The sequence below is a fragment of the Schistocerca gregaria genome, chromosome 4 (assembly GCF_023897955.1).
Source record: "Schistocerca gregaria isolate iqSchGreg1 chromosome 4, iqSchGreg1.2, whole genome shotgun sequence".
NCBI lineage: Eukaryota > Metazoa > Arthropoda > Insecta > Orthoptera > Acrididae > Schistocerca > Schistocerca gregaria.
Window position 1 is genome coordinate 450,380,306 of NC_064923.1, and position 24,708 is coordinate 450,405,013.

The window sequence follows — 24,708 nt, forward strand, 5'->3', positions numbered from 1 at the left end:
AGAAATCAATATATTTTATTGTAAATTATGATTCGAGTTAAATTGTTTCCACTTTTCACAAATAAAAATCAAACTGTCTTGGATGTGTGTCATGTCCTTAGGTTAAGTAGTTCTAAGTCTAGGGGACTGATGACCTCAGATGTTAAGTCTTATAATGCTCAGAGCTATTTGAGCCATTTGAACAAATAATAAGTTAAAAAATTATGCCTGATGCTGAACAACGAAAATTAGTCCTTTCACAATTGAGTGGGTGGTGTCAGCGAGAAATAATTTCGTAAAGGCTTGAAATTAAATGTATAATTTGTTGCTAGTCGCTAAATATTCTTAGTCTCAACTGCTGGACGAATGTAGTTCGGTTGTGCTGCCTCAAGACACGTACTCAGTTTCCAACTGTAATACCCGTCTAACTGTGATAAACCGTTAATGTAATATTACATCTCTTGACGAGCAGAATGTGACATGTCTTTAAATTCGGTCAGTAATAACATGTAATTCTAAAAATGACATTTTTGTTACCCGTGGAAGCAGTTAGATAGGTAGCCTGCATACTGGACTGCGCACCGTGGATGTGCACGTTAGCCGTTTAGCAATACATATATCATAGCAAGAGAAATGCATTTGACGATGCCACTATGGCTCCAGTACTTTTGGACCTGTTTTTATGGTTCAGATGGCTGTAAGCACTTAGGGACTTAACATCTGAGGTCATCAGTCCTCTAGACAGAACTACTTACACCTAACTAACCTAAGGATATCACACACACACACATGCCCGTGGCAGGATTCGAACCTGCGACTGTAGCAGCAGCGCTGTGTCCGGACTGGACATGTTTTTATAAAACAGGTTTGCCTCATCATATTTAAAGTGCAGAAATGCACATGGATGTCAGTAATGCTTCTCATCATGGTCTATTTTATTGTTTTAAACTGTAGACAATCTGGTAGTTGTATTTGTGTTTTTCCCATATTTTGCTGCAGATCTGAAGATGGCCATTATAGAGCGAAACCACTAGCCTTATGACATAAAAATTAGTGTCCATAGACGTGAAGTAAAGGAAATTTACTCTATTTTCGGGTCACTGTACAATATGCGACCGTGTCGCAGCTCGGGAATATCCCCCAATAACTATGCCGACCCTGTCTAGGCGCGGAAGAAAGGCAATAGGAAAAGTGGTGTAGAAATGGTAAGAAGCCGCTGAGAACCCGTAGCGGATGAGCTGAAGGCGGGCAGAGCGGCGGCTCCTGGGGCCCTGGAAGGTTCGTTAACCAGGAGATTGCCCAACGGCGCCAGAGCCGCCTCCAGTGGAGCGCGCCGCTGCGCTGCGGGTTGCGCCACGGCGCCTGCCCGTTCGACCGTGACCGGCGACCGCCCGCTGCTCCTCCGGAAGGCGACGCGAGGCTGCCCGGCGTTCCGCGGCGGCCGTTTCTCCACGCGACGCCGCCCCGGTTTCCAACCCGCATTCGCGATTACCGCGCCGGAGGCGGACGCCCGCTCCGCTGCTGCCGACTCGCCAATTTTCACATCCGCTACAACTCCCCGTCCAGCGGCTGCACACGTACAGCTACTGTTGTGCACTACCTCGCACAGCGCTAAGGAGAGGTGGGCAACAGCTGGCGTCGTAGGGAAACTGGACAGCACCAGGAATTATTAGTGAACATATAAACATAAGTTTTCCTTAAGTTCTACCTTTCTTCAAGCGTTGCAAACAAAAGACCAGACAACACTAAAGAGTGTCGTGCAGCCTGAGCTCCTGCTTCCGCCACTAACGCACGAGCGTTAACCCCCGAATTAACTTTACATCTGTCGATTTTGATCCGTTAAGAGCGACTTGTTGAGTTCTATCTGCAAGGAAGCCTTGAATCCAGTCGCAAATCTGGTAAGCTCGTAAACGGCAGTGCGGGTTAGTGTCAAACGCCTTTGTGAAGTTAAGGAAGAACGGCATAACCTGAGCGTCGTAGTCCACAGAGCTGTGGATCTTCGGTTACACGACAAAACAGTCAAATATTAAGGCCGTAAATTCAACTAAATACCTAGGAATTACAATTACGAACAAATGAAATTGGAAGGAACACATAGAAAATTTTGTGGCGAATGCTAACAGAAGACTGCGTTTTATTGGCAGGACACTTAGAGAATGTAACAGGTGTACTAAGGAGACTGCCTACATTAAGCTTGTCCGTCCCTTCAAAATACTGCTGCGCAGGGTGGAATCCTTACCAGATAGGACTGACGGAGTACATCGAAAAAGTTCAAAGAATGGCAGCACGTTTTATATTATCGCGAAATATGGGAGAGAGTGTCACTGAAATGATACAGGATTTGGGCTGGACATCATTAAAAGAAAGACTTTTCCGTTGCGACGGAATCTTCTCACGAAATTCCAATTACCAACTTTCTCCTCTGAATGCGAAAATATTTTGTTGACACCGACATACACAGGGAGAAACGATCACCACGATAAAATAAGGGAAATCAGAGCTCGTACGGAAAGATATAGGTGTTCGTTCTTTCTGCGCGCTACACGAGACTGGAATAGTAGAGAATTGTGAAGGTGGTTCGATGAAATGTGATTTGCAGAGTATCCATGAACAGAGAGAGCTGAGTTTCACAAGATCTCAGTTGGGGAATCAGTGTTGATTTTCATGAAGGAGATTTTCATTCTGATAAGACGTAACAATACATGTGCATATAACATGTTCCATAATTCTACAACAGACTGACGTCAACGATATAGACCTATAATTATTTGCATCTGCCCTTCGACCCTTCATCGAAACGGGAAAGACGTGTGCTTTTTTCCAGTCAGGTGCAATACGCTGCTTGAGCGATCTACAGTAAACTGCTGATAGGAGGGGGGGGGGGGGGGGGGGGGAGGGGAATCTCTATAGAACATTACCGCGCATTTCTACCGCGTTGTTATCACAATATGAATTTGAAAGATTGCTGTAAACGGCCTACCTTCATTCACCTCGTCCTCTTGCAGTTCACAATTGACACCTAGTAACCTGCACACAAAAACACTACCTGATCAAAAGTACCCGGATACCCCACGTAATTGCGGAATTGACCACTAGATGTCACGAGTGGCGGACCCAACAGTATGAAATGAGGCGGGGAGGATTATGTTGTCACTAGAGAAGCACTAACAGCAGAATGTGTCGGTCAGTGACTTCGAACATGGATCACTCACTGCATGTCACCTGAGTGCGCATCATCCCTTCCACTGATGCCTAATGAAGTGAAAACGTAAAGGTATAACCACAGCTAAACCACGATCAGGCAGAGCTCATGTACTGCCAGACAGAGACTGTCGGTCGAAGTTAGTGGCAGGTGTTTGTAGAAGCTCGCATAAAATAATAAGTCCTCTAGACTTAGAACTACTTAAACCTAACTAACCTAAGGACATCACACATATCCATGCCCGACCTGCGACCGTAGCAGCAGGCGCCTAGAACCGCTCGGTCACAGCGGCCGGCTGCATAAAATAAGAGGAAGAAACGACTCGTAAGTTCCAAAGTGCCACCAGCAATTCTGATGGCCCAGTGACCGTGCGTAGTTAAAACGAATGGGGTACAGTTGTCGAACACCACCTCATAACTCACACATTCCTGTAGGCAGTGCTAAACGACGTTTGAGGTGTTGTAAAGAGAAACGCCACTGGACAGTGCACGACTGGAAACGAGTGACATGGAGCTATGGATCACGCTATATCCTGTAACAATCCCATGGTACGGTTAAAATTTAGCGAATTCTTGGAAAACATTACGCGCCCTTATGTGTACTGCCAACACTGTAGTACAGAGGAGGTGGTGCAATGATGTGCAGGTGTTTTTCACAGTTAGTATTTGACCCATGCTATTAAGAAAACATTAACTGCTGAAGTATATGGGCACCTTTACAGAGCTTGTATTGCGTACAGTCCAGAAACGATGATTATTGTATCAGCACGACAATGTATTCTATAGCTCTGCTCGCACACTTGTTTTCTGTCTGAAATAACGCTACCCGCTCTGCGCAGCGCTGGAGACGGCTGCTTCCGCAGCGACAGTGGTAGTCGGTGTCTGTGGCATCAGCAGCTGCTGCAGAGGGAAAGCCCGCCTGCCTGCAACTAGGCGCCAATGCGGCGATTTTACGCCAGCATCCGCGTCTGCGGTTCGTTTTCTCCGATCTCATCGCGGCGCATTTCTGTGAAACTTCCGCCCACCGTAGACATGCCAATGTGGTTCCGTATAACGAGATATACCAGTAAACACTCAGTTCTTTAAACAATCCAAGTCCCGTGCATAAAACGTTTTCAGACGTCTTATTACTTTACAGATGAGTTAATGTGTCAAATATAGGACGTTAGGCATGTACACGAGAAAAAGTTCATAAAAGATTTGAAACGATGTTAAAAATCTGCTGGGAGTCGCTAAGCGATCTCCTTATGGAACCCTGGATGAGTGCGGTTTGAATAATTTTAAGCTAGTTTTCACATATCTCAATGTTTATGACGTCATATCTCTTGAACCTTGTGTCGTTCAATGATCTAATTTTTGTAGGCGCTTCAAGGGTATATCTGGAAAACGTCTGCAGACTGTGTTGCGGATATGGTTCAAATGGCTCTAAGCGCAATGGGACTTAACATCTGAGGTCATCAGTCCCCTAGACCCAGAACTACTTAAACCAAACTAACCTTAAGACATCACACACATCCACGCCCGAGGCAGGATTCGAACCTGCGACCGTAGCAGCAGCGTAGTTCCGTACTGAAGCGTCTAGAACCGCTCGGCCACAGCGGCCGGCTGTTGTGAATAAAGTCGGTAGTAAAGAAGTAACAAATTGAAACGTCATGTGTAATGCTAAAGTTTTAGTGCAAGAGCAGTGTAAATGTAGTAAGTGATAAACGTTTTCCTCTCATCATTTTTTGGGGTGTTTGAAATTATGTGAAAGTTTGTTGGAAGTCGCAAAGTGCCTCATTCTCAAATACTGGATGAATTAAGTTCGGGTAATTGCTTGCAGACAGTTATGCTGCCACAAAACAAACACAGTTTCTAACCGTAATACTCGTGTTGATGTGTTAAAGTTTTAACGTAAATTTATATCTCTTGATGCGAATATTACAACATTTTAAATTCTTAAATTGCGTTAATAATTACCGCGATATGTTGAATAGCAAATTTTTTTTGCCTCTGGGAGCCGTTGGTTAGGCAATCTGCAACTTTAATTTGTTCCATGAGGAGACTAGTGTTTAAAGTTCCGTCGACAACGAGATCATTAAAGACAGAGCACATGTTCGGATTACGGAAGGATGGGGAAGGAAATCGACAGTGCCCTTTCAAAGGAACCATCCCGGTATTTGCCGGAAGCGATTTAGGGAAATGACGGCAAACTGGAAGCGTGTTTCAACCGTCGTCCTCCCGAATACGAGTCCAGTGTACTAACCATGGCGCCAATTCTCTCGGTCTGAGTTCCAAGATAATCTCTTAGTAAAATACAGGGTGTTTCACAGTTCATGTTACACACTTCTAGATGTTATAGAGAGGACTTACTTGAGCAAGTTTTGCATGAGAACCCATATCTGGAAACGCCATCCAACGACGCTACAGAGAATCAAAATTACAGGCGCCGGCACCTGTACTTCCTATGCATATATACACGATGATTCCATCACGATATTGTAAACATATTAGGAGGATAAATGTATGAATTTGAGGTAAGGGACCCTGTACCGGAAACGAGTGAATCAGCGAAGTAAGCCTCTGACAGTGGAATACATGCATCGGTACTGTCGTTGCTAACGAGGCAACCCCCCGCCCCCGGATTTAGTAGTAAGATGGCCCACTGGACAGCCCGTGAAAAGCCAAACACAGATCAAGCATGAAAACAGGAAGAAGATATGCTTAACTGTGCAAAAAGAAGCAAAACAGAAACAGTGAAAGAACCAAGGTCTATATGTGCAACATCAAGCTAAGTAGTAGACGCGCCATGGCGTTGTGGTTTTATGGTTATGGTATTGGAGTGCGACGCACATGATCCGTTTTCAAAAATCCCTCGTACCTTTTTTTTCAGAAATTATGAACAGCCCGTTCGTCACTGACGAATGTGTTCGCTGTATTCAAATTTGTATGTGTGTGTCGTGGTTGTACGCTCGTTTGCAGCAGCGTAAGGGAACTCGAATGGAAATTAATTTCGCGCAACTACTCTATTAGCAGCCGAAAGGAAGTGGCTCTCGAAATGGAATCCCAAACATTTGATGACAAGGCTATATGTCAACCGAATCCTCCGCCGGAAAACACGTCTGGTGTGTAATATAGGACATTGGTGATAGTATGTATGTCATACGATAGGAAACTCTTATCGATGCATTTAACTTGTACTCCTAGTGAATGAATTGTAGATTTAGATTTTCCTATGAATGTGAATGTGACCAGTCACAAAGAAATAATGAAAACATAATAGTTCGTCACATAAGGTGCAACAAACGAACGCAATTTTCATAATCATACAGTTTTCCCTGTGCTCTATCAAAAGATACGTTTATAACGTTTTTTTAAGTTTTGACTCTTGAGTTCCTTTGTTGAAACATAATTCGCGCCCGTTTATCTGTGGTTTTCATTTCTGTGACAGGTCTATGCGGCATCTCGCCTGCTCTCATTATTCGTCACATTTACTTGCAACGGTAATATATTCTTACCACATGACTAATATTTTGTAACTTCTTCATCTTCTTCTTCTTCTTCTTCTTCTTGCGTTACGGCCTCTGCAGAACCATGGATAGCCTCTTCGTGGACTGCATTTTCCTCTTATTCTCCCAGAACATCTTCATTATTTCTCTTCTTCTCTCCCGCTCTTCTTCCGAGATCTTCAGTTTCCGTTTCTCCTGTCGGCTCCACTGGTGACGCTCTAATCTTTTCCTGCATTCTTCTCTGTCATTGATCTCCTGCTTATTTGTTGGTGTATATTTGTTCCTCCAATTTTCCTTTTCTTCGACCTTGATCCCCAATTCCAACCAGTCCTTCCGAAGTTCAACAACCCACTTGGTTCCTGTCTTTCCCCTTGTCCTCCCTGTTCTTTCCCACACTCTCTTCGTCACTCTGTCCATACTCATCCTAACTACGTGTCCAGCAAACCTTGCCCTTTTGAGTCTGATTTCCCCGGATATTGTTCCCATGTTCTGGTACAGTTCTTCCCTAGGTTTTCACATCCACCTCTTTTGGGACGTAATATTTTCCTCAGTATTTTTCTCTCTTCTTTCTCTAGTTGTTCTGCCCCATTTCTTCCTAGTGTCATCGTCTCAGCAGCATATAATACTGCATTCCTCAGCGTTGCCTTGTAGTGGCTTATCTTTGCCTCTGTAGATATATTCTTTTTATTGTATATCTCTCTCGTCATGCAGAAGGCTAACCTCATCTTCTTTATCCTCTCTGTTATTCCCTCCTTGCTCCTATTCCTTCCTGTTATAAAGACTACAGAAAGAGAACACACACATCAATGACCGGACGGACAGTTCATAAGTTTGTGGGGAAAAAAATGGGGCCACAAGGGAGTTTTGAACACAGATCTCATACACTTCGCAGTCCAACACCGTATCCATAGCACCACGACGCTGGGCATTTTCAGTTCGCCCGATGTTGCATTTATTGACCTTGGATCGTTCGTTGATTAAATTTTGCTTCTTTTTTCACAGTTTAGTACATCTTCTTCCTGTTTTCATGCTTGATCTGTGTTCAGTTTTTGACTGGTTATCCAGAGGGCCATCACACTACTAAATCTGAGGGGATGCGATGGGGAGTTCCCTTGTCAGATTGCAGGATAGGCAACTTCCATATGTGATGACTTTCCTTTATCAATCGGCTGCGTTGTTTTGTTTCGACTCGTCTAGCGCCATGCCACGGTACGGGTATTCTATCGTTTTTTGTTTTTTTCTGGACGGCAGACATGGACCGGCGTACAAACTAAAAATTAATTATGTAATTTATCGTTTTTGAAGTTATAATAATAACTTCATGATCACCTCTCGTACTTTATAATCGTCGCCTTGTTGACGCAGAGCGTAAGAGGTGCCAACGTTTTGTTGCAGTGCGCGGTGACGGCTTCTCCCACGAGCCCAACTCCGGCTCCTGCATGAAGGTGGTGTCACAGCAGGCCGACTACGCGGGCGCCGACCGGCTGTGCGAGTTGCAGGGCGGCCGCCTGGCGGCGCTGACGTCGCCGGCGCTCAACGAATATGCCGCGTCGCTGCTGCGGCAGGCGGGCGCACAGTACGCCTGGATCGGCTTGCGTGACGTCTACGGCCGCGAGGGAGACCCCACGCACAGTGACGGTACGTGTGTCTTTCGCGCAGTTTAAATTAAATTTAAAAAACCTCAAGGCATTGCTAAGTAATCCAGAATTTAGAATTTGAACTGGCCAACGTGATCACGCAGACCTTTTATGTGACTGTACTTAATGGGTAGCTTACATGTCAGAGAAACACAGGACGTCTCTCCTAAGAGACTCTTGTGTTTCGGTGGACATTTACAGTTTTATCTTGTAGATGGAGTCACGCCAAATAAATACTCCTCATTCTATGCTACGCCCAGTGTCAACATCAAACATCAGTTTGAGTCTTCGTACAATGAAATGTATTTGAAAATTAATTTTGCACACCAGTTTTGTAGAGAGGTCCCAAATCAGTGCTATGCAAAATTTGGTTTAACGATGTGTATTAACGCATCAAAATGTTTGCATCGACAGGGTTGTATCAGAAATCTGAATAGCAAACAAGGCTGAAAGGATGCCTTTGACTGGGCTTCTCTTCCTTGAGCTTCCGCGGAGGTCCGCGTTTCTTCTAGAAATTTGGTCACCATTTGTGAAAATCAATAATTCTTCCATATATTTTACAATCGGGATTCCCTGCTGAATTGCCCGTTCTCCAGGAGAAGGAGTAGTTCGGAAATAATTAAAAATATTGTTGGCATGCTGCATCAACAAAAACTACCAGAGACAGACCTCTTTGGCACAGCGTACTGCACCCTTCCCTAGTAAAAGATAGACTGCAGTAAAATAATTTTACCAAAAACAGTGAGATAAAACCTCTTAGAAATGACTGATTCAGTTTATATTTACTCTACATTTTGATTTAAAAAAATTGTTCCGTCCACAGCATGTACAAAGTCATACTCATAGCATATTGATGTACTGCTGTATCACTTGTTTTGGAACTTCGGCGTCAATGTAATTAAGTTGGACATTAAAATTGCAACACAGGGAAGGGTATCAAATAACGAAACTTTGTTTATTAAAGATCTTTCTTTTGCAAGGGACCACAGACACATAGAATTTTTCTGAAGAAATTTCCGCCATTTGACTGTCCATTGACAATAAATGAACAATTAGCACTCACGTGGTGGAAATATCTTGCAAAAAATTTTATTTATTGTGTGTGTAGCATAATAGGAAAAAAGCATGATTCAATTTGCAGGTGGTTTGGGGCACACAGTATGCGATATTTAGCAGACAAAGCTGCTGCCTCTGGCAGCAATAATGGCTCTCACCTGGTTGGGTATCGAGTTGAAATGAGCTTGGATGACAGGCACAGGTGCTGTTCGCCAATTGCACAGGCAGCCAAGTGGCGGCATTTCAGTCTCTTGGTAACCTATGACCAGGTGTTTTCACTGGTTCAGACGTCTGGAGAACATGCCTGCCAGGGCAACAGTCGAAAAGCCTCCATATCGAGATATGTTACGACTTTTTCTGAAAATAAATAACATACGTTCAAAAAGAAGAAATTCCGATCTCTGCTGCATTCAAGCAATGAAAGACTTCATTCGCGACAAGTTACAATTTCTACCATGCGCAAGTTTCGAACCCAGGTCTCCTGCTTACTAGGCAGATGGGTTAACCATCAACACCACATTGACACAGCGGGTAGACGCAACTGCACGGACTATCGAAGCACACCACCCCACTCAAATTCCCATTTGCCGCACACTACTAGAGCATTGTCCCATAGCCCATTCTCCTCTTTTTTTGCTCTTCACATCAAGCGAAGTCTCGCACGAGTTCGGGCGAAAAGTGCTCTGCACTGTATGATCATATTAGCCTTCACAGTGCATATACATCTGCATGAGTGGTGTCTGTTCTTTCAGACATATCCGAAAAAAAGTTTGCGTTCGTGAACAACATAATGATGAACACAGCATAGTGGTGTGGTGCTCTTTATATCCTTCATGGAGATGAGTATGATCGTACTGAACACACCGATTCTATATTCGTCAGATCCCAACCAATGTGAGAAAAACTGGAGTCTTGATAGGCCATCATCCTGCTGCTGTTGAATTCCGACGCTCGTTGCCAGATCTTTCTCCCTTTTAATGAGGCATAACACCATTTTCTTCCCAACATCTAAAGGTGATCTAGGATTGCCGGCCACTGTGGCCGAGCGGTTCTAGGTGCTTCAGTCCGGCACCGCGCTGCTGCTACTGTCGCAGGTTTCAATCCTGCCTCGGGCATGGATGTGTGTGATGTCCTTAGGTTAGTTAGGTTTAAGTAGTTCTAAGTCTTAGGGGACTGATTACCTCAGATGTTAAGTCCCATAGTGCTTAGAGCCATTGGAACCATTTGATTTCGCAATGATAAACCAACTGTGTGCCAATGTCCTTGCCGCAATGGTAACACCGGTTCCCGTCAGATCACCGAAGTTAAGCGCTGTTGGGCTGGTCTAGCACTTGGATGGGTGACCATCCGGTTTGCCGAGCGCTGTTGGCAAACGGGGTGCACTCAACCCTTGTGAGGCAAACTGAGGAGTTACTTGATTGAAAAGTAGCGGCTCCGGTCTCGGAAACTGACAAACGGCCGTGAGAGAGGTGTGCTGAACACATAACCCTCCGTATCCGCATCCAATGACGCCTGTGGGCTGAGGATGACACGGCGGCCGGTCAGTACCGTTGGGCCTTCTTGGTCTGTTCGGGAGGAGTTTAGTTCAGTTTTTTTAAACCAGCTATGTAATCTTTACTTGTATATAGAATGTACAGTGGTTGGACAAAAATATGGAAATACCAGAACCAATTACTATGATTAATACAGTGTAGGAAAACCATTGGCATTCAGACCAGCTTCCAGTCGTCTTGGAATGAATCAGTACAGGTCCTGTACGGCTTACAAGAGAAACCTATACCATTCTTCCTGCAAAATAGTGGTAAGTTTAGGTAGTGATGATGGAAGTGGGTAGTGATCATGCACTCACCTCTCCAAGTAGACAACAAAGACACAATCAGCATTCAAATCCTTGGCTGTGATAGACATTGGAGAGCACTCATAGATTCTGAGGCAACGGCCTTGCCGCAGTGGATACACTGATTCCCGTGAGATCACCGAAGTTAAGCGCTGTCGGGCGTGGCCGGTGCTTGGATAGGTGACCATCCGGCCGCCATGCGCTGTTGCCATTTTTTGGGATGCACTCAGCCTCTTGATGCCAATTGAGGAGCTGCCGCGAGGGATTAGCCGAGCGGTCTCAGGCGCTGCAGTCATGGACTGTGCGGCTGGTCCCGGCGGAGATTCGAGTCCTCCCTTGGGCATGACTGTGTGTGTTTGTCCTTAGGATAATTTACGTTAAGTAGTGTGTAAGCTTAGGGGCTGATGACCTTAGCAGTTAAGTCCTATAAGATTTCACACATAGTTGAACAGTTGAGGAGCTATTCGACCGAATAGTAGCGGCTCCGGTCAAAGAATGCCATCATAACGACCGGGAGAGCGGTGTGCTGACCACGTGCCCCTCCTATCCGCATCCTCAAATGAGGATGACACGGCGGTCGGATGGTCCCGATGGGCCACTTGTTGCCTGAAGACGGAGTGCATAGATCCCGAGGAATACGACAATATAACTGCCCAAATCATCACTGAACCCTCGCCATGTTTCACTCTTGGGATACAAACGCGGCCAGTAACTGGAAACAGTGTACTGCAAGACTCATCTTACCAAACGACTTTCTCCAATTGCTCCAATGTCTAGGTGTTGTGGCTTCGGCACTGCGTTTTCCTGCTACAGGAATTTGCATCACTGATGAGTGGTTTTGGAATTCTAGTTCGCATCGCAATTCACTGCTTCTGGAGCTCCCTTCGTGTCGTTTTGGTGCTGACCAGTTTCGCAAAAGAGACATTCAGTTCTGCAGTGACTTTTGCAGCTGTAATTCTCTTACTTTTCGTGACACTCCTCTTCAATGAACGTCTATCCTCATCACGCAACACACATTTTCGTCCGCGTTGTTACTTATCGGGTGATGTTTTTCCGCTTTTCCTGTATGTGGTATAAATCTTTGATATGCAGACTCTTGAAATACCCAACACTTCGGGTACGTTGGTTACGGTAGACCACACCATACGAGCACCAACAATTTGCCCAGGTTCGAATTCACTTGGCTCCGAAAAAAATGCATTGGCAACTACACAGAACACTGTTCTGCCCACGACTGACACTTCAAACTTATTGAGGACGTTGCACAGGCGTGTTCGTGGTCAGATACAACAGCGCAACCAGCAGGCTCGGCGAGAGGGCGCGTTTACGCTCAAGCACACATTCCTCCCGATGTTCTCATATTTTTGTCCAACCTCTGTAACTACTTTGTTGGTTACGAAGAAATGTAAGTTATTTGCGTATCCAGGCATGTAATGCACTGATAAACCTCTGCCCACCGCGACGTTGGATGACTGTGGTGGCATTGCGGGCGCGTGACGCGGTAACAAAAGCATGCAAGTGTAGCAGACATGGACGGGGTCATTCTAGCGAAGATATGGGGTGCAATCGGGGAAATCCATTGAGATAAGCGACTTTGACAAAGGGCAGATTGTTATCATGCAGAGCCTGTGAACGAGTATCTCGAAAACGGCGAACTGTTCGAATGTTGAAGCGCTACAGTCGTGAGTACCTATGGAAAGAGGTAAAAGGACAGTGGAACTACCACTAGTCGCTAAATGGTTGGACGTCCACGGCTCTTCACAAAACGTGGACTTTGGAGGCTTGTCTGCACTGTGGAGTAGGAGAGATGGTGATCTGGGGCATCTCTGCTGAAAGAGCATAATGCTGGTGCACGCACAAGTGTTTCGGAGGAAACTGTTCTCCATACATTGGTTGAACAAGGAGCTCTGCAGCAGACCACCCCCATATGTTCACATGTTGACCCAACGACATCGTGAGCTACGATTGCAGTGGGCACAGGACCATCGAGATTCGACCGACGATGAACAGAAACTTGTCGGCTCTTCTGGTGAATCGAGCTATGACTGCAGTGGGCACAGGACCATCGAGATTCGACCGACGATGAACGGAAACTTGTCGGCTCTTCTGGTGAATCACATTTTTGCTGCACTAGGCAGATGATTGTCTTTACAAACGCCGTCATCGAGGTGAACGGCGGCTCGAAACGTGCAGTGCTCCACGGACGCAGGCTAGTGGGAGCAGTGTTACACAATGGGAGACCTGATACACTTGTGTGGTAGTAATTGAAGACACGCTGACAGCTGCAAACCACCCGCATCCCTTCATGCTTGTTTTCTTCCCCAAAGGCGACGTCATCTTTCCACAGTATAACTGTCCGTATCTCGGAGCCATTGGTTTTAGGAGCGTCATAGCAACCTCACGCTGATGTCTCGGGGACCAAATTCACCTGATGTAAAACCTATGGAACCCATCTGGGTCACTATCGATAGAACACGAATCAGCGGCCCGTTATCTACGCGAAAGACATGACCGGTCGTAGACATCTAATGCCACAGACCTACACGAACCTACCAACAAACCGTTGTGTCCCTGATATGCAGAACGAGTGTATTTCGTTCCAAAGACAGACAAACAAGCTATTAAACACGTGGTCATAATGTTTTGGCTCATCAGTGTACAATTTTATGCCAGTTTTACGTTTGTTGCATGCCACTTTCGCAGTGGTCAGCTGTGTAGTAGACAATAGCGAGAAAAGTTGAGAGACATTAGCTATAGCGACGGTGTGGCTACTTGCAGGTACTTCTGTGTCGGAACGCCGCTTCTTCAAGCCAGCGCCGCAACACTGGAGGAACGCCACGGACAAGAACTGCTGGGCGCTGCGCGACGACGGGCACTGGGCCGAGCTGTCGTGCAAAACGCGCCGCCTCTACGGCGTCTGCGAGGTGCCGCTCTTCTGAGGCGCCGCAGTGGCGCCAGCACGCCGCGCCACTGCTGCCGGGCGCGGGCGATACATCGCAACTGCTACCGATCGATCAAAATAACCTTGTGATCGACACATGACTGAGTCGAGTGTGACTGAAGCTAACCTCCAGTAGGAGCGCACGCGTTACCTGTCCTGCACAGACACGGATGACCTTGAGAACGTGAGACAACTACCATCATTTGCTCATACCGACATCGCCCCCTTACCTCCCCCGTCTCCACTTGCCGTTACCAGCAGAGACTTTAAAAATAGTGTAGCTGCAGAAGTACTGAATGCAATAAATGTCTTAGCAGTGTGATTTTCTGCTTATTAAAACATTTTATTTTCTGAAATAAAAAATCTCAGATTCTCCCATTACTATCAGAAACTAGGCTACACTATATAGTGTTTCTCAGTTTTTGTTGTCTCACATAGTAGTTTCATAAAATTACAATCGTAAAATTATGAACTCAGATACCCAATAAAAGCTTGCTAAGATCCATTTCTTACTTTACAGCATTTAAAGTGTGTAATGTGCAATGTCTACATGAAAGTGCCTTTCTCATCCATTAATCTCATGTCAACAATAAAACAGTCAATCTCACATAAGTGGTGCCTAGTGCTGACAAGTGTAGTTTCTAGGCAAAAAAATATATAAAATAAAATTGAAGCATTACAGTGATATATCAGTGCCTTACTCACCTATGAATGTCAAAACATGAACCGTCCAGCAAAATAAGTTTATGAAACTCTTGCTTTTGAATAAAATATTTTGGGTGGCAGAACACTGTTGATTTTTGCTGAGGAAAGTACATAAAATGCTGTTCTTATTTGTAACAGGCAGTAACATTTCAAACCTCTGTTGTTTTCTGGGCCATTAGATATAATGTGTTTTATGTTAGGTGACAGACCTTTTATTGATAAAGATTGCTTTCCTTTCCATGCTCACTGCTTTAAAACTGCAAGACAGCACAAGTCGCCTAACATGAATGAACTGTTATGTTCCTGGAGCCATCTTTGGCTCTTTTAATAACATATTTATGTGGGAAGTAGCATAGATTTACTTTAGTTGTAATACTAACACGTCCTTATTTATAATTTTGCAGCTTATGTTGCAAGTAAAAGTACAAATGTGTTATCCTTAATGTGAAATTATGATAGAAACATATCTTGTTACCAATATTATCTCTTTATTTTTTAAGAAAGACTTGTAATAATTAATGTATGTTTCTGTATGTCTTAAGTTACTGTATGCCTGATTGTAGTTTTACAGCTTATTTATAACAAACATGTAAGACAGTATTATGTTTTTTTCTCCTTTAGTAATGTTATGTGTTGTGTGCAAATAAATTTCAGACTTACACATAAAATCTAAATGAGAATTATGAAAATCATATCACCCTTCCTCAGTTCCTTTAACTGGAATATCTTCAATAAATTTTCAACAGTCAGTTTAAGCTTTTGATGATCAGAGGAAATATGCATAAAAACCAAAGAAGCAATAAATAACGCCTGTGGATAAAGTCTAAAATTTGGTGGTTTTGATGAAATTGCAATAGGTATGTTAGTTTTCTATGTGAGCTCAGGGAAATAAGGAATGATTTAAGAGTTCTACAGAAGGTTTCAGCTGATAGTAAGGAAGACTCACATTCAAAATGACAAGAGAAGATTGTGTAATTTTTTTGAAAAAAAGTCTGTAGGAACATATCATGTGGACTACATCATCATTTGAAAAATTAATAGCAGCTGGAGCTAGGTTTGAGTACAGATTCATCTCATAACTTGTTAGTGAACAGTGCAGGACTGAAATCCAAAAGAATAAAAAATGGAGCATGTATTAAAGCATTAAACTTCAAGATAACATTCAACAGAATGTAGAAAGAGAGCCTTGCACAGGTCAAAATTAAAAAGCATAAAGTTGCATAGGAGACTTAAGTGAAATTTGATTCAAGATATGATGAACACAATAAAAAAATTATACTGTTCTTTGTGACAATGAAGTACTGTTTCATGTGCCACTGGGTGCAGTTATTACTGAATAATTATTTCAGGGAGGAAGTATTACTGTAGGTATGAAGAACCCAGTAACAGCTCACAAAATACTCCAACTTATTGACAATAGAATTAAGTACAATAATGCGAAGGACAAAATGGAAAGCTATGGTTAATCATTGCTGAGTAAATAAATAGAACTGAAAAGAAAAAAAATGTATAAAGCATAGCTATCAGTCACTATAGGTGATTTATCCACATTGCTCATCTATGGGCCAGACCTGAGAAAAATTTATTCAAATAATACTACAGACAAAAATTATTACAGCATTATGTTAACAGAATCTTCTGTTGGTTCTTGGTAAAACAACATTATAATAAATGAAAATCATCAGTTTGCTTTTCATTTATTATTACAGTATTCGTTACCTGTGAATAAAAAAGACACATTTCTCAAAAATATTCGTTTATATGAACAAAACATTTATTCACCTTTTGTAATAAAAGGGTTATAAATAATACACAGGTAAGTTTGAGATCCACAAACCTTTCTTGCTCCAATTTTTTTGTCATTTAGATGTATAAAGTAAATGTACTTTTTGGTGCTTTTAAATTTGTTTTCTGAACAATTTTTTGTTCAAATATCTTGTCAGAAAGTTTATTTGATTTTGAAAGATTTGCCATTGTGATATATACAAAATATGTTCTACACATGTCAAAGAGTGTAGTGACACCTTACATCACCTGAAAATCATTTTGCTTCAGGACAGCGATAGAATACTTAAATTCTTGGGTGAATATTAGAGAAATTACTAATTTCACTCTAGTTATTGGGGAATAATTTCGTTGTGATTCCACATCAACTCCAGATCTCTATTCTCAATAAAAAATGAACAATAAATTTTATTTTTCTATAACAACTTCTGCTGAAACTCGTCACCAGATTTCTTCAACATTTATTTGGCCCTTGTACTTCTGCAGTTCAGTGTAAACTTCCACTAGTCATGGAAAGCAATATAGAATATCTATTTGTTTTTAAATCATTTATAAGACTATGCTACAGTTTCTATGTTGGAAACCAAAAGAAGTCTTCAAATCACCTGTTTATACTATCTCCATAGGTAGCTGCCAGTACGCTGCAATATGTCTCTTATGAAATTTTTCAATCCCAAAGCTTTATGTAACTGCATACATGTATGTCATCTTGTATTGCAAAGCTTAGTCAGAGTTATTCGTAAAACAATTTCGATTAATTCAGTCGAGTTTGTATGTCCAGTAGCTTCACACAAAGCGTTACATTTTTGTGTAGTTGTGCTGTGAACTATGGATAATGCTGTCTTAGGATATTTTAGATTCAAAGTCTGTTCATGTTAATCAGTACCCCTAAACATTCATGGTGGTGTCTGTTTGTTCTATATCGTGTCTCCCTACCACTTGCGTGCAACGATGCTCTGAGCGTGTTTTTTAGGGAATTGACTAGTTTGAACCTGGGACCTGTGGCTGGTAAGGAGACGCCAGACCACACATGACATGTAGAATTAAGAAGAGTTCAGTGATACTAGCGATGATATAACCAAATACTAAATGATCTCAGCGTCAACTCCACTGCACTCCCTGTAAAAGAATCTTAATACTAACTAAATTTAGTGGAAGGGGTTCAGGCTCTCCTATTCTTAGTTAGATGGTAAAATAACGTCGAAAAAGCAGTTAATTTTACCATTGGAAATTTTATTCTACTCACAAAACATCGTTTATAAATTGCACTATTGATAAAAGGAAATGTTTTAATACAGGATGGTAAAAACCAACTGTGTTCAACAAAAATGTGAACGAATAATCCCTGAATGGGTTTCCAAGTTCTACAATGGATCGAAGGTAGACCTATGCCATATCACATCTATAATCTAGGTTTAAATTAAGTTTCACAAAAGAGAAAACTATCAAAATGGTCTACAGTGACCCTCAATTATCTTTAATTACTTATCTAACTTGTCATAAATTACAGTGACTGATGTGGCTTCCCAATAACTATATAACATAGAAATCATCGCGTTTCAGAATTTTTACTTCAAGTGGCAAATGTGAACACCATGAGTTTTAATTAACGATCGACACTAGTATTATGCAAAAAAGGGGGTGTAACAGATGAGACTTCTGCAGTTCTGAGTGAAGCCTTATGCGCTCAAAAATGCGGCATTGCATGCGTTCATTACCTTGTCGGTGTTCGTCAGGGGGGCGGCGGCCAGCGCAGCAGCCATCCAGCTCGCCGTCTCGGAACTAACTCTCTCCTAACTTCTCCTTACTACCATTTACCAAAGTTGGTGTAAAAAACCTATCTGGCTGTGTTTTCATCTGACCAATAAGGGTCTCAGTGTTAACCTTTAGCTCCGCCATTCTGTCTATCCAATGAGAAACGTTATACTTTTTGTGGTGGGGCAATGTTTTTAAAGTTTGCAACGTAACAGAGACGCGAGAAAGTCTCACGCTAAAACCTGCAGCTGGTGTGGTCCTTTTAGCGTTATCGTAAGATCTATACTGTTCTTCTGGAGGGCTCTATCTTTTAACATGGGCTGGGGGGTGGTCCTTGACGTAACACAGACACAAAAAAGTCTCACGCTAAAACGTGCGGGTGGTAGACTTAGCAGTAGGCTGGCGACGTGGGTGTCCAGTCCGTCCCTTATCGTAGGGCCTTCTAGCTTAACACGGTTCTGCTCTCGGCTTCTGTTCTCCTTTCTCCCCTCGGAACTGCGTCGGTCTCACGGTGGGAAGGCACGACATGCATTTAGGCATTCTTGTGTTAGTCTGTGGTATTCCATTTGCTCACTCGTTACTTGTATTGCTTTGGTTAATTTAATGTCACGATTTATTTGGAGCTATGTGACATACTACTGGATTTGCTTATCATGTCAGGGTTTTCATGGAAGGTGTTGGATTTGCCTGACACCTTACATACCAATAGCTCATTCCTAATTTTATTCCCATATTCTGTACTGTATTTTATTTCTAATTGGTCCAGTAACTCTAGTGTGTACAGTGCAAGACATTAGATATCTGAGAAGTCAATATTTATAACTACGCTGAACTTCAATAGATAATTACAGTTGAATATCTGTTACCATAAATGTTATGAGTAAACTGTAACATTGACAGCAGTTTAGCACTACAAAAAACAGAGAGCTGTGTGATTATATCAAGGAGACATCTAAGTGCAACAGTAGTGGAAATTGTTTACGTATTTGGCATTGTATGCATTTTCTGCGAACAGTTTACAATAAAGCAAACTAAAATACATTCGCATTTCACAATCATAATTAGGCCGAGTACTTAAAAACTGAAAAAGTAGTCTTTCAGGTAGGAAGGGGCGGCAGCCGATATAAAGATAGGTTCGCTAGATGACCCACACAGTGGTGAATGTTAAATGTTCGCTGCAGTTAGAGTTTGGAGGCGTGTCTGCTAATGCCGTACGGCAGTTATTGTGATAATACAGCGTGGGAAACCTCTATCAGGTAATTAATAAGCGAGTACTAAGGCGTACAAAGAAATGGCCCTGTTGAATCACTAGATTGCTAAGAAATTGGGGTGTTCCGGCCTTGTTACTGACAATTTTGTCAGACTGGGTGCACAGTATGACAAAAATGGCAAATTTAGCCGGACACGAAAATTGTCAGCATCAGATACGCGTTTGATTCTGCGTAAAGCAAGAGTTAAGGGCTTCCGTTCCTATCAAATCGTGGTTAATTTGCAGTTAACAGTCACTTCCACGTGCGTTACAGAAATCCTGTCTCAGGATGCGAATCTGGTATTCAAGAAATGGCTCCATAAGCCACTTTTAAACAGTATGCTGGAGGAGGCCCGACTGAAGTTTTCGCAAGAACATATGTCGTGGACCATAGAACGGAACAAAGTAATTTTCAGTGATGACAAGAAGTTTGCTGGACTACATGGTTGTCGCAGTATTACTGGCATAATCTCTGTACAGAAGAACATGTCCGGATGAATAGAAACTTTGAAAGTGACTGCGTTACGACCTGGCTAGCATTTTGTGCTAAAGGCACGTCCAACATAACATAGCTGCACTATAAAATGAAGTCTCATGATTACACAGGAATGCTGAAATTTAATTGGATCATAGGTATGAGAGATTTGACGATGATAATTTACTACTCCAGCACGAAATCCCTAGGATTCACAGAACTGACAAGAGAAAGTCATGGTTTCAAGATGAAAGAATTCCATTTCTGAGCTGGTCATCGAGAAGTGCGGATTTAAATCCCATGGAGAATCTATGGGGGGAGGGGGAGGGGAATCTTCGCACGACGTGTTTATCGCGGTGGAGGACAGTTTGTGGAAGAGCTGAAAACTGCAGTTCGAATGGAGTGGACCTCAGTCTTGGAAGAAGAGATCACTTCCCTTGTACCTGTACAATCAGTGCCTAAGAGCATTTTTGCAGTAATTAAGAACAGTGAAAGTTCGACTAAATACTAGGTCATAGTCGTGATCTATTTACCGTAAACGTTAGGGTAGCCTGACAGCAATTCTTAAGTGACTTTATATCAAATTCCACCCCTAACGTTGTCTTGTTTCTTTAAGTTTCCTAAGTACCAATGCTAATAGAAAAGTACGTGCAGACCAAAATCGTAAATAAACATCTTTTTCCACAAATAATCACGTACCTTTGTATTGATTTCCACCATTGTAGGTGGTAGCAGTCTTGCTGCACTTGAGGATAGTATCACAGATTAGTCTCTATTGGCCGCAGTCCTATCTTCGTCGGGTTAGCTGGGGCAATGAGAGGAGGAAGACCTGGCAAGTGCAGTCAGTTGAACCACACTGCATCGACTAAGTGAACTACTATGGCTATTCACCTAGCTAGGACTTTCATGTTACATTTGTTATGGTGTAAACCAAGCAAAGCTGTGCTTCAGCTTTGTAGTCGGCAACACCGACACAGTATGATCAAATGTGTCCGGACACCTGTTTGTGGAGATTAATATTAGGAGTGTTCACCTTGCGCCTTTATGATGGCTTGAACTCTGGACACTTTCAGTGAGGTATCTGCATGCCTGTGGAGGAATGGCAGCCCATTCTTCCTCAAGAGCCGAACCAGAGAAGGTAGTGATGCTGGACTCTGCAGTCTGGGAGACGTCGATATTCTAACTAATCCGGAAGGTGTTTGATTGGGTTCTTATTGGGACTCTGGACAGGACAGCCCATTTCAGGAATGTTATTATCCACAAACCACTATATCAATGACGCTACTTGAAGACTGTGCATTTCGTGCTAGTACCAACAATCATCGTCTCCAAACAGTTCCATTGTTGTACACAGTACACAATAACTTAAAATGGATTTTGGGTCTTCTTAGGCATAATAAGAGGACCGTACATTAACCACAATAAACAGCCCAGCACTGTACTCCACCTTCTCTGCAGTTCACTGTTGGTACTGTACATAATGGCTGATGAAGTTTGTAAGGTGTCAGGCAAATCCAACACCTTCCATGAAAACCCTGACATGATAAACAAATCCAGTGGTATGTCACATAGCTCCAAATAAATCGTGACAGTAAATTAACCAAAGTAATACGAGTAAAGAGTGAGCAAATGGAATACCACAGACTAACACAAGAATGCCTAAATGCATGTCGTACCTTCCCACCATGTGACCGACGCAGTTCCGAGGGGAGAAACGAGAACAGAAGCCGAGAGCAGAACCGTGTTAAGCTAGAAGGCCCTACGATAAGGGATGGACTGGACACCCACGTCGCCAGCCTACCGCTAAGACTACCACCCGCACGTTTTAGCGTGAGACTTTTTCGCGTCTCTGTTACGTCAAGGATCACCCTCCAGCCCATGTTAAAAGCTAGAAAAATGGTTCAAATGGCTCTGAGCACTATGGGACTTAACATCGATGGTCATCAGTCCCATAGAACTTAGAACTACTTAAACCTAACTAACCTAAGGACATCACACAACACCCAGCCATCACGTGGCACAGAAAATCCCTGACCCCACCGGGAATCAAACCCGGGAACCCGGGAGTGGGAAGAGAGGACGCTACCGCACGACCACGAGATGCGGGCTGTTAAAAGCTAGAGCCCTCCAGAAAAACAGTATAGATCTTACGATAACACAAAAAGGGCCACTACCACCCACAAGTTTTAGCGTGAGACTTTTTCGCGTCTCTGTTACATTAGGACCACCCTCCAGCCCATGTTAAAAGATAGAACCCTCCAGAAGAACAGTATAGATCTCACGATAATGCTAAAAGGACCACACCAGCTGCAGGTTTTAGCGTGAGACTATACGTGTGTCTGTTACGTAGCAAACTATAAAAACATTGCCCCACCACGAAAAGTATAACGTTTCTCATTGAATAGACAGAATTTTTGTAGGCGGAGCTTAAGGTTAACATTAAGACCCTGATTGGTCAGATGAAAACATAGCCAGATAGTTTTTTTTAAACCAACTTCGGTAAATTGTAGTAAGGAGACGTTAGAGGAGGAGTTAGTTCTGAGACGCGCGAGCTGGATGGCTGCTGCGCCGGCCGCTGCCGCCCTGACGCTGCCTAAACACAGACAAGGTAATGAACGCACGCGATGCCGCATCTTTGAGCGTATAAGGCTTCACTCAGAACTGCAGAAGTCTCATCTGTTACACCTCCTTTTTTGCATAATACTAGTGTCGATCGTTAATTAAAACTCATGGTGTTCACATTTGCCACTTGAAGTAAAAATTCTGAAACGCGATGATTTCTATGTTATATAGTTATTGGGAAGCCAAATCAGCCACTGTAATTTATGACAAGTTAGATAAGTAATTAAAGATAATTGAGGGTCACTGTAGACCATTTTGATAGTTTTCTCTTTTGTGAAACTTAATTTAAACCTAGATTATAGATGTGATATGGCATAGGTCATCCTTCGATCCATTGTAGAACTTGGAAACGCATTCAGGGAATATTCGTTCACATTTTTGTTGAACACAGTTGGTTTTTACCATCCTGTATTAAAACACGTCCTTTTATCAATAGCGCAGTTTATAAACAATGTTTTGTGAGTAGAATAAAATTTCCAGTGGTAAACTTAACTGCTTTTTCGACGTTATTTTACCAGCAAACAAAAAATAGGAAAGCCTGAACCCCTTCCACTAAATTTAGTTAGTATTAAGATTCTTTTACAGGGAGTGCAGTGGAGCTGACGCTGAGATCATTTAGTATTTGGTTATATCATCGCTAGTATCACTGAACTCTTCTTAATTCTACATGTCATGTGTGGTCTGGCATCTCCTTACCAGGTCCCAGGTTCAAACTAGTCAATTCCCTAAAAAACACGCTCAGAGCGTCATTGCACGAAAGTGGTAGGGAGACACAATATAGAACAATCAGACATCACCATGAATGTTTAAAAAATGGCGACCCTGCTAGGATGGTAAAATACCATGATTGAAGGTCGACCACATGCCTAACTAGGTCAGAAAAATATTATGCTGTAAAATTTTCGTAGAAAAAATTTTTTTCTAAAGTTGTACATAGTCGAAAACAGTAGCTGCAGCGATAGATAGTAAAAGTGTTTAAGAAAAAGTGAGAAGTCTGGCAGAGACAATAGCAGAATTAGGTTATGAATTTTAATATTCTTAGAAGTGAGTTTTCTCTCCAATGCAAGCGCACAGGTGGCGGATACATCGTTGACAAGTTGGTTCTTACCCAACAAGTAAGTGAATGGATTTTCAGTCTTGGGTATAATAAGTGTCATTTCGTGTGAACAAAAAGTTTATGAAACGCATGAGATCATATGAGCGCATCTTGACGCGAAGTAGTGCACGTGAATTGCTTTTAAAACAAAAAATAAGGGATTCGGAAAGATTAGCAATGGCAGATCGAGACCTTGATCGAATTGAGGTAGAGACCCAGCATGAAAATGGACAGAGAATAGAGGACAGTACAACAGACGATGCAGTATCGCGAGAAATAGAACATATAACGCACCATAACGAGGATCATGTACGCCAAGGCACAGAAAACCTAGGTCAGCATACGACAGAGGAGCAGAAAAGTAGAGAGACAGTCGATGAGGATTCTAACTTGCGTCTTGTATACGTAGAACCCATAGTACAAGTAATCAGAGCTCCCTCACCACAGAGTACAAGGAATGCGAGCAGAAACATGTCACCGCACAGTTCAATGCAATAGGTTGCGAACCAACACTTGGGCGAAAACACAGAGCGTAGGACGTCGAAAGAAAACGCAATAGGACCCACTAATCTGGCAGAATTATTACAACAAATGACGGAAACCATGACAAGACAAAATACAGAAATTGCGAACCAAATTAAAATTCAGAATTCAGAAATGAAGAAACAAAATGCATAAACCACGAGAAAAGTGGGCGCGATTAAAGAACAAAACAAAAAAATTCTGTTACACCTAAGTCATATTGAAGACGAGGCAAAAGAATCTCGAGAAGTGATATGAAACTTAATAACAGGTTACAATCAATTGAGAACAGACATTGACAAGGTACAAGTTGACGTACAAACATTGCGTAATGACACTCAGGACGAGATCAAAACATTA

The 24,708-nt window shown here is 42.7% G+C and overlaps 1 protein-coding gene and 1 pseudogene across 1 annotated transcript in view; both read left to right on the plus strand.

Annotated features, from left to right (window-relative positions):
- The window catches only part of LOC126266604 (uncharacterized), a 34,435-nt gene extending 19,955 nt beyond the window's left edge, over nucleotides 1-14,480 (plus strand). The window contains exons 3-4 of the mRNA XM_049970927.1: nucleotides 8,064-8,306; nucleotides 13,977-14,480. Of these exons, the coding sequence (XP_049826884.1) occupies nucleotides 8,064-8,306; nucleotides 13,977-14,137 (404 nt within the window). The 3' untranslated portion in view covers nucleotides 14,138-14,480. The remainder of the gene's footprint in view (nucleotides 1-8,063; nucleotides 8,307-13,976) is intronic.
- On the plus strand, nucleotides 10,615-10,732 carry LOC126268365 (5S ribosomal RNA; annotated as a pseudogene).
- Nucleotides 14,481-24,708: the final 10,228 nt, after the last annotated feature.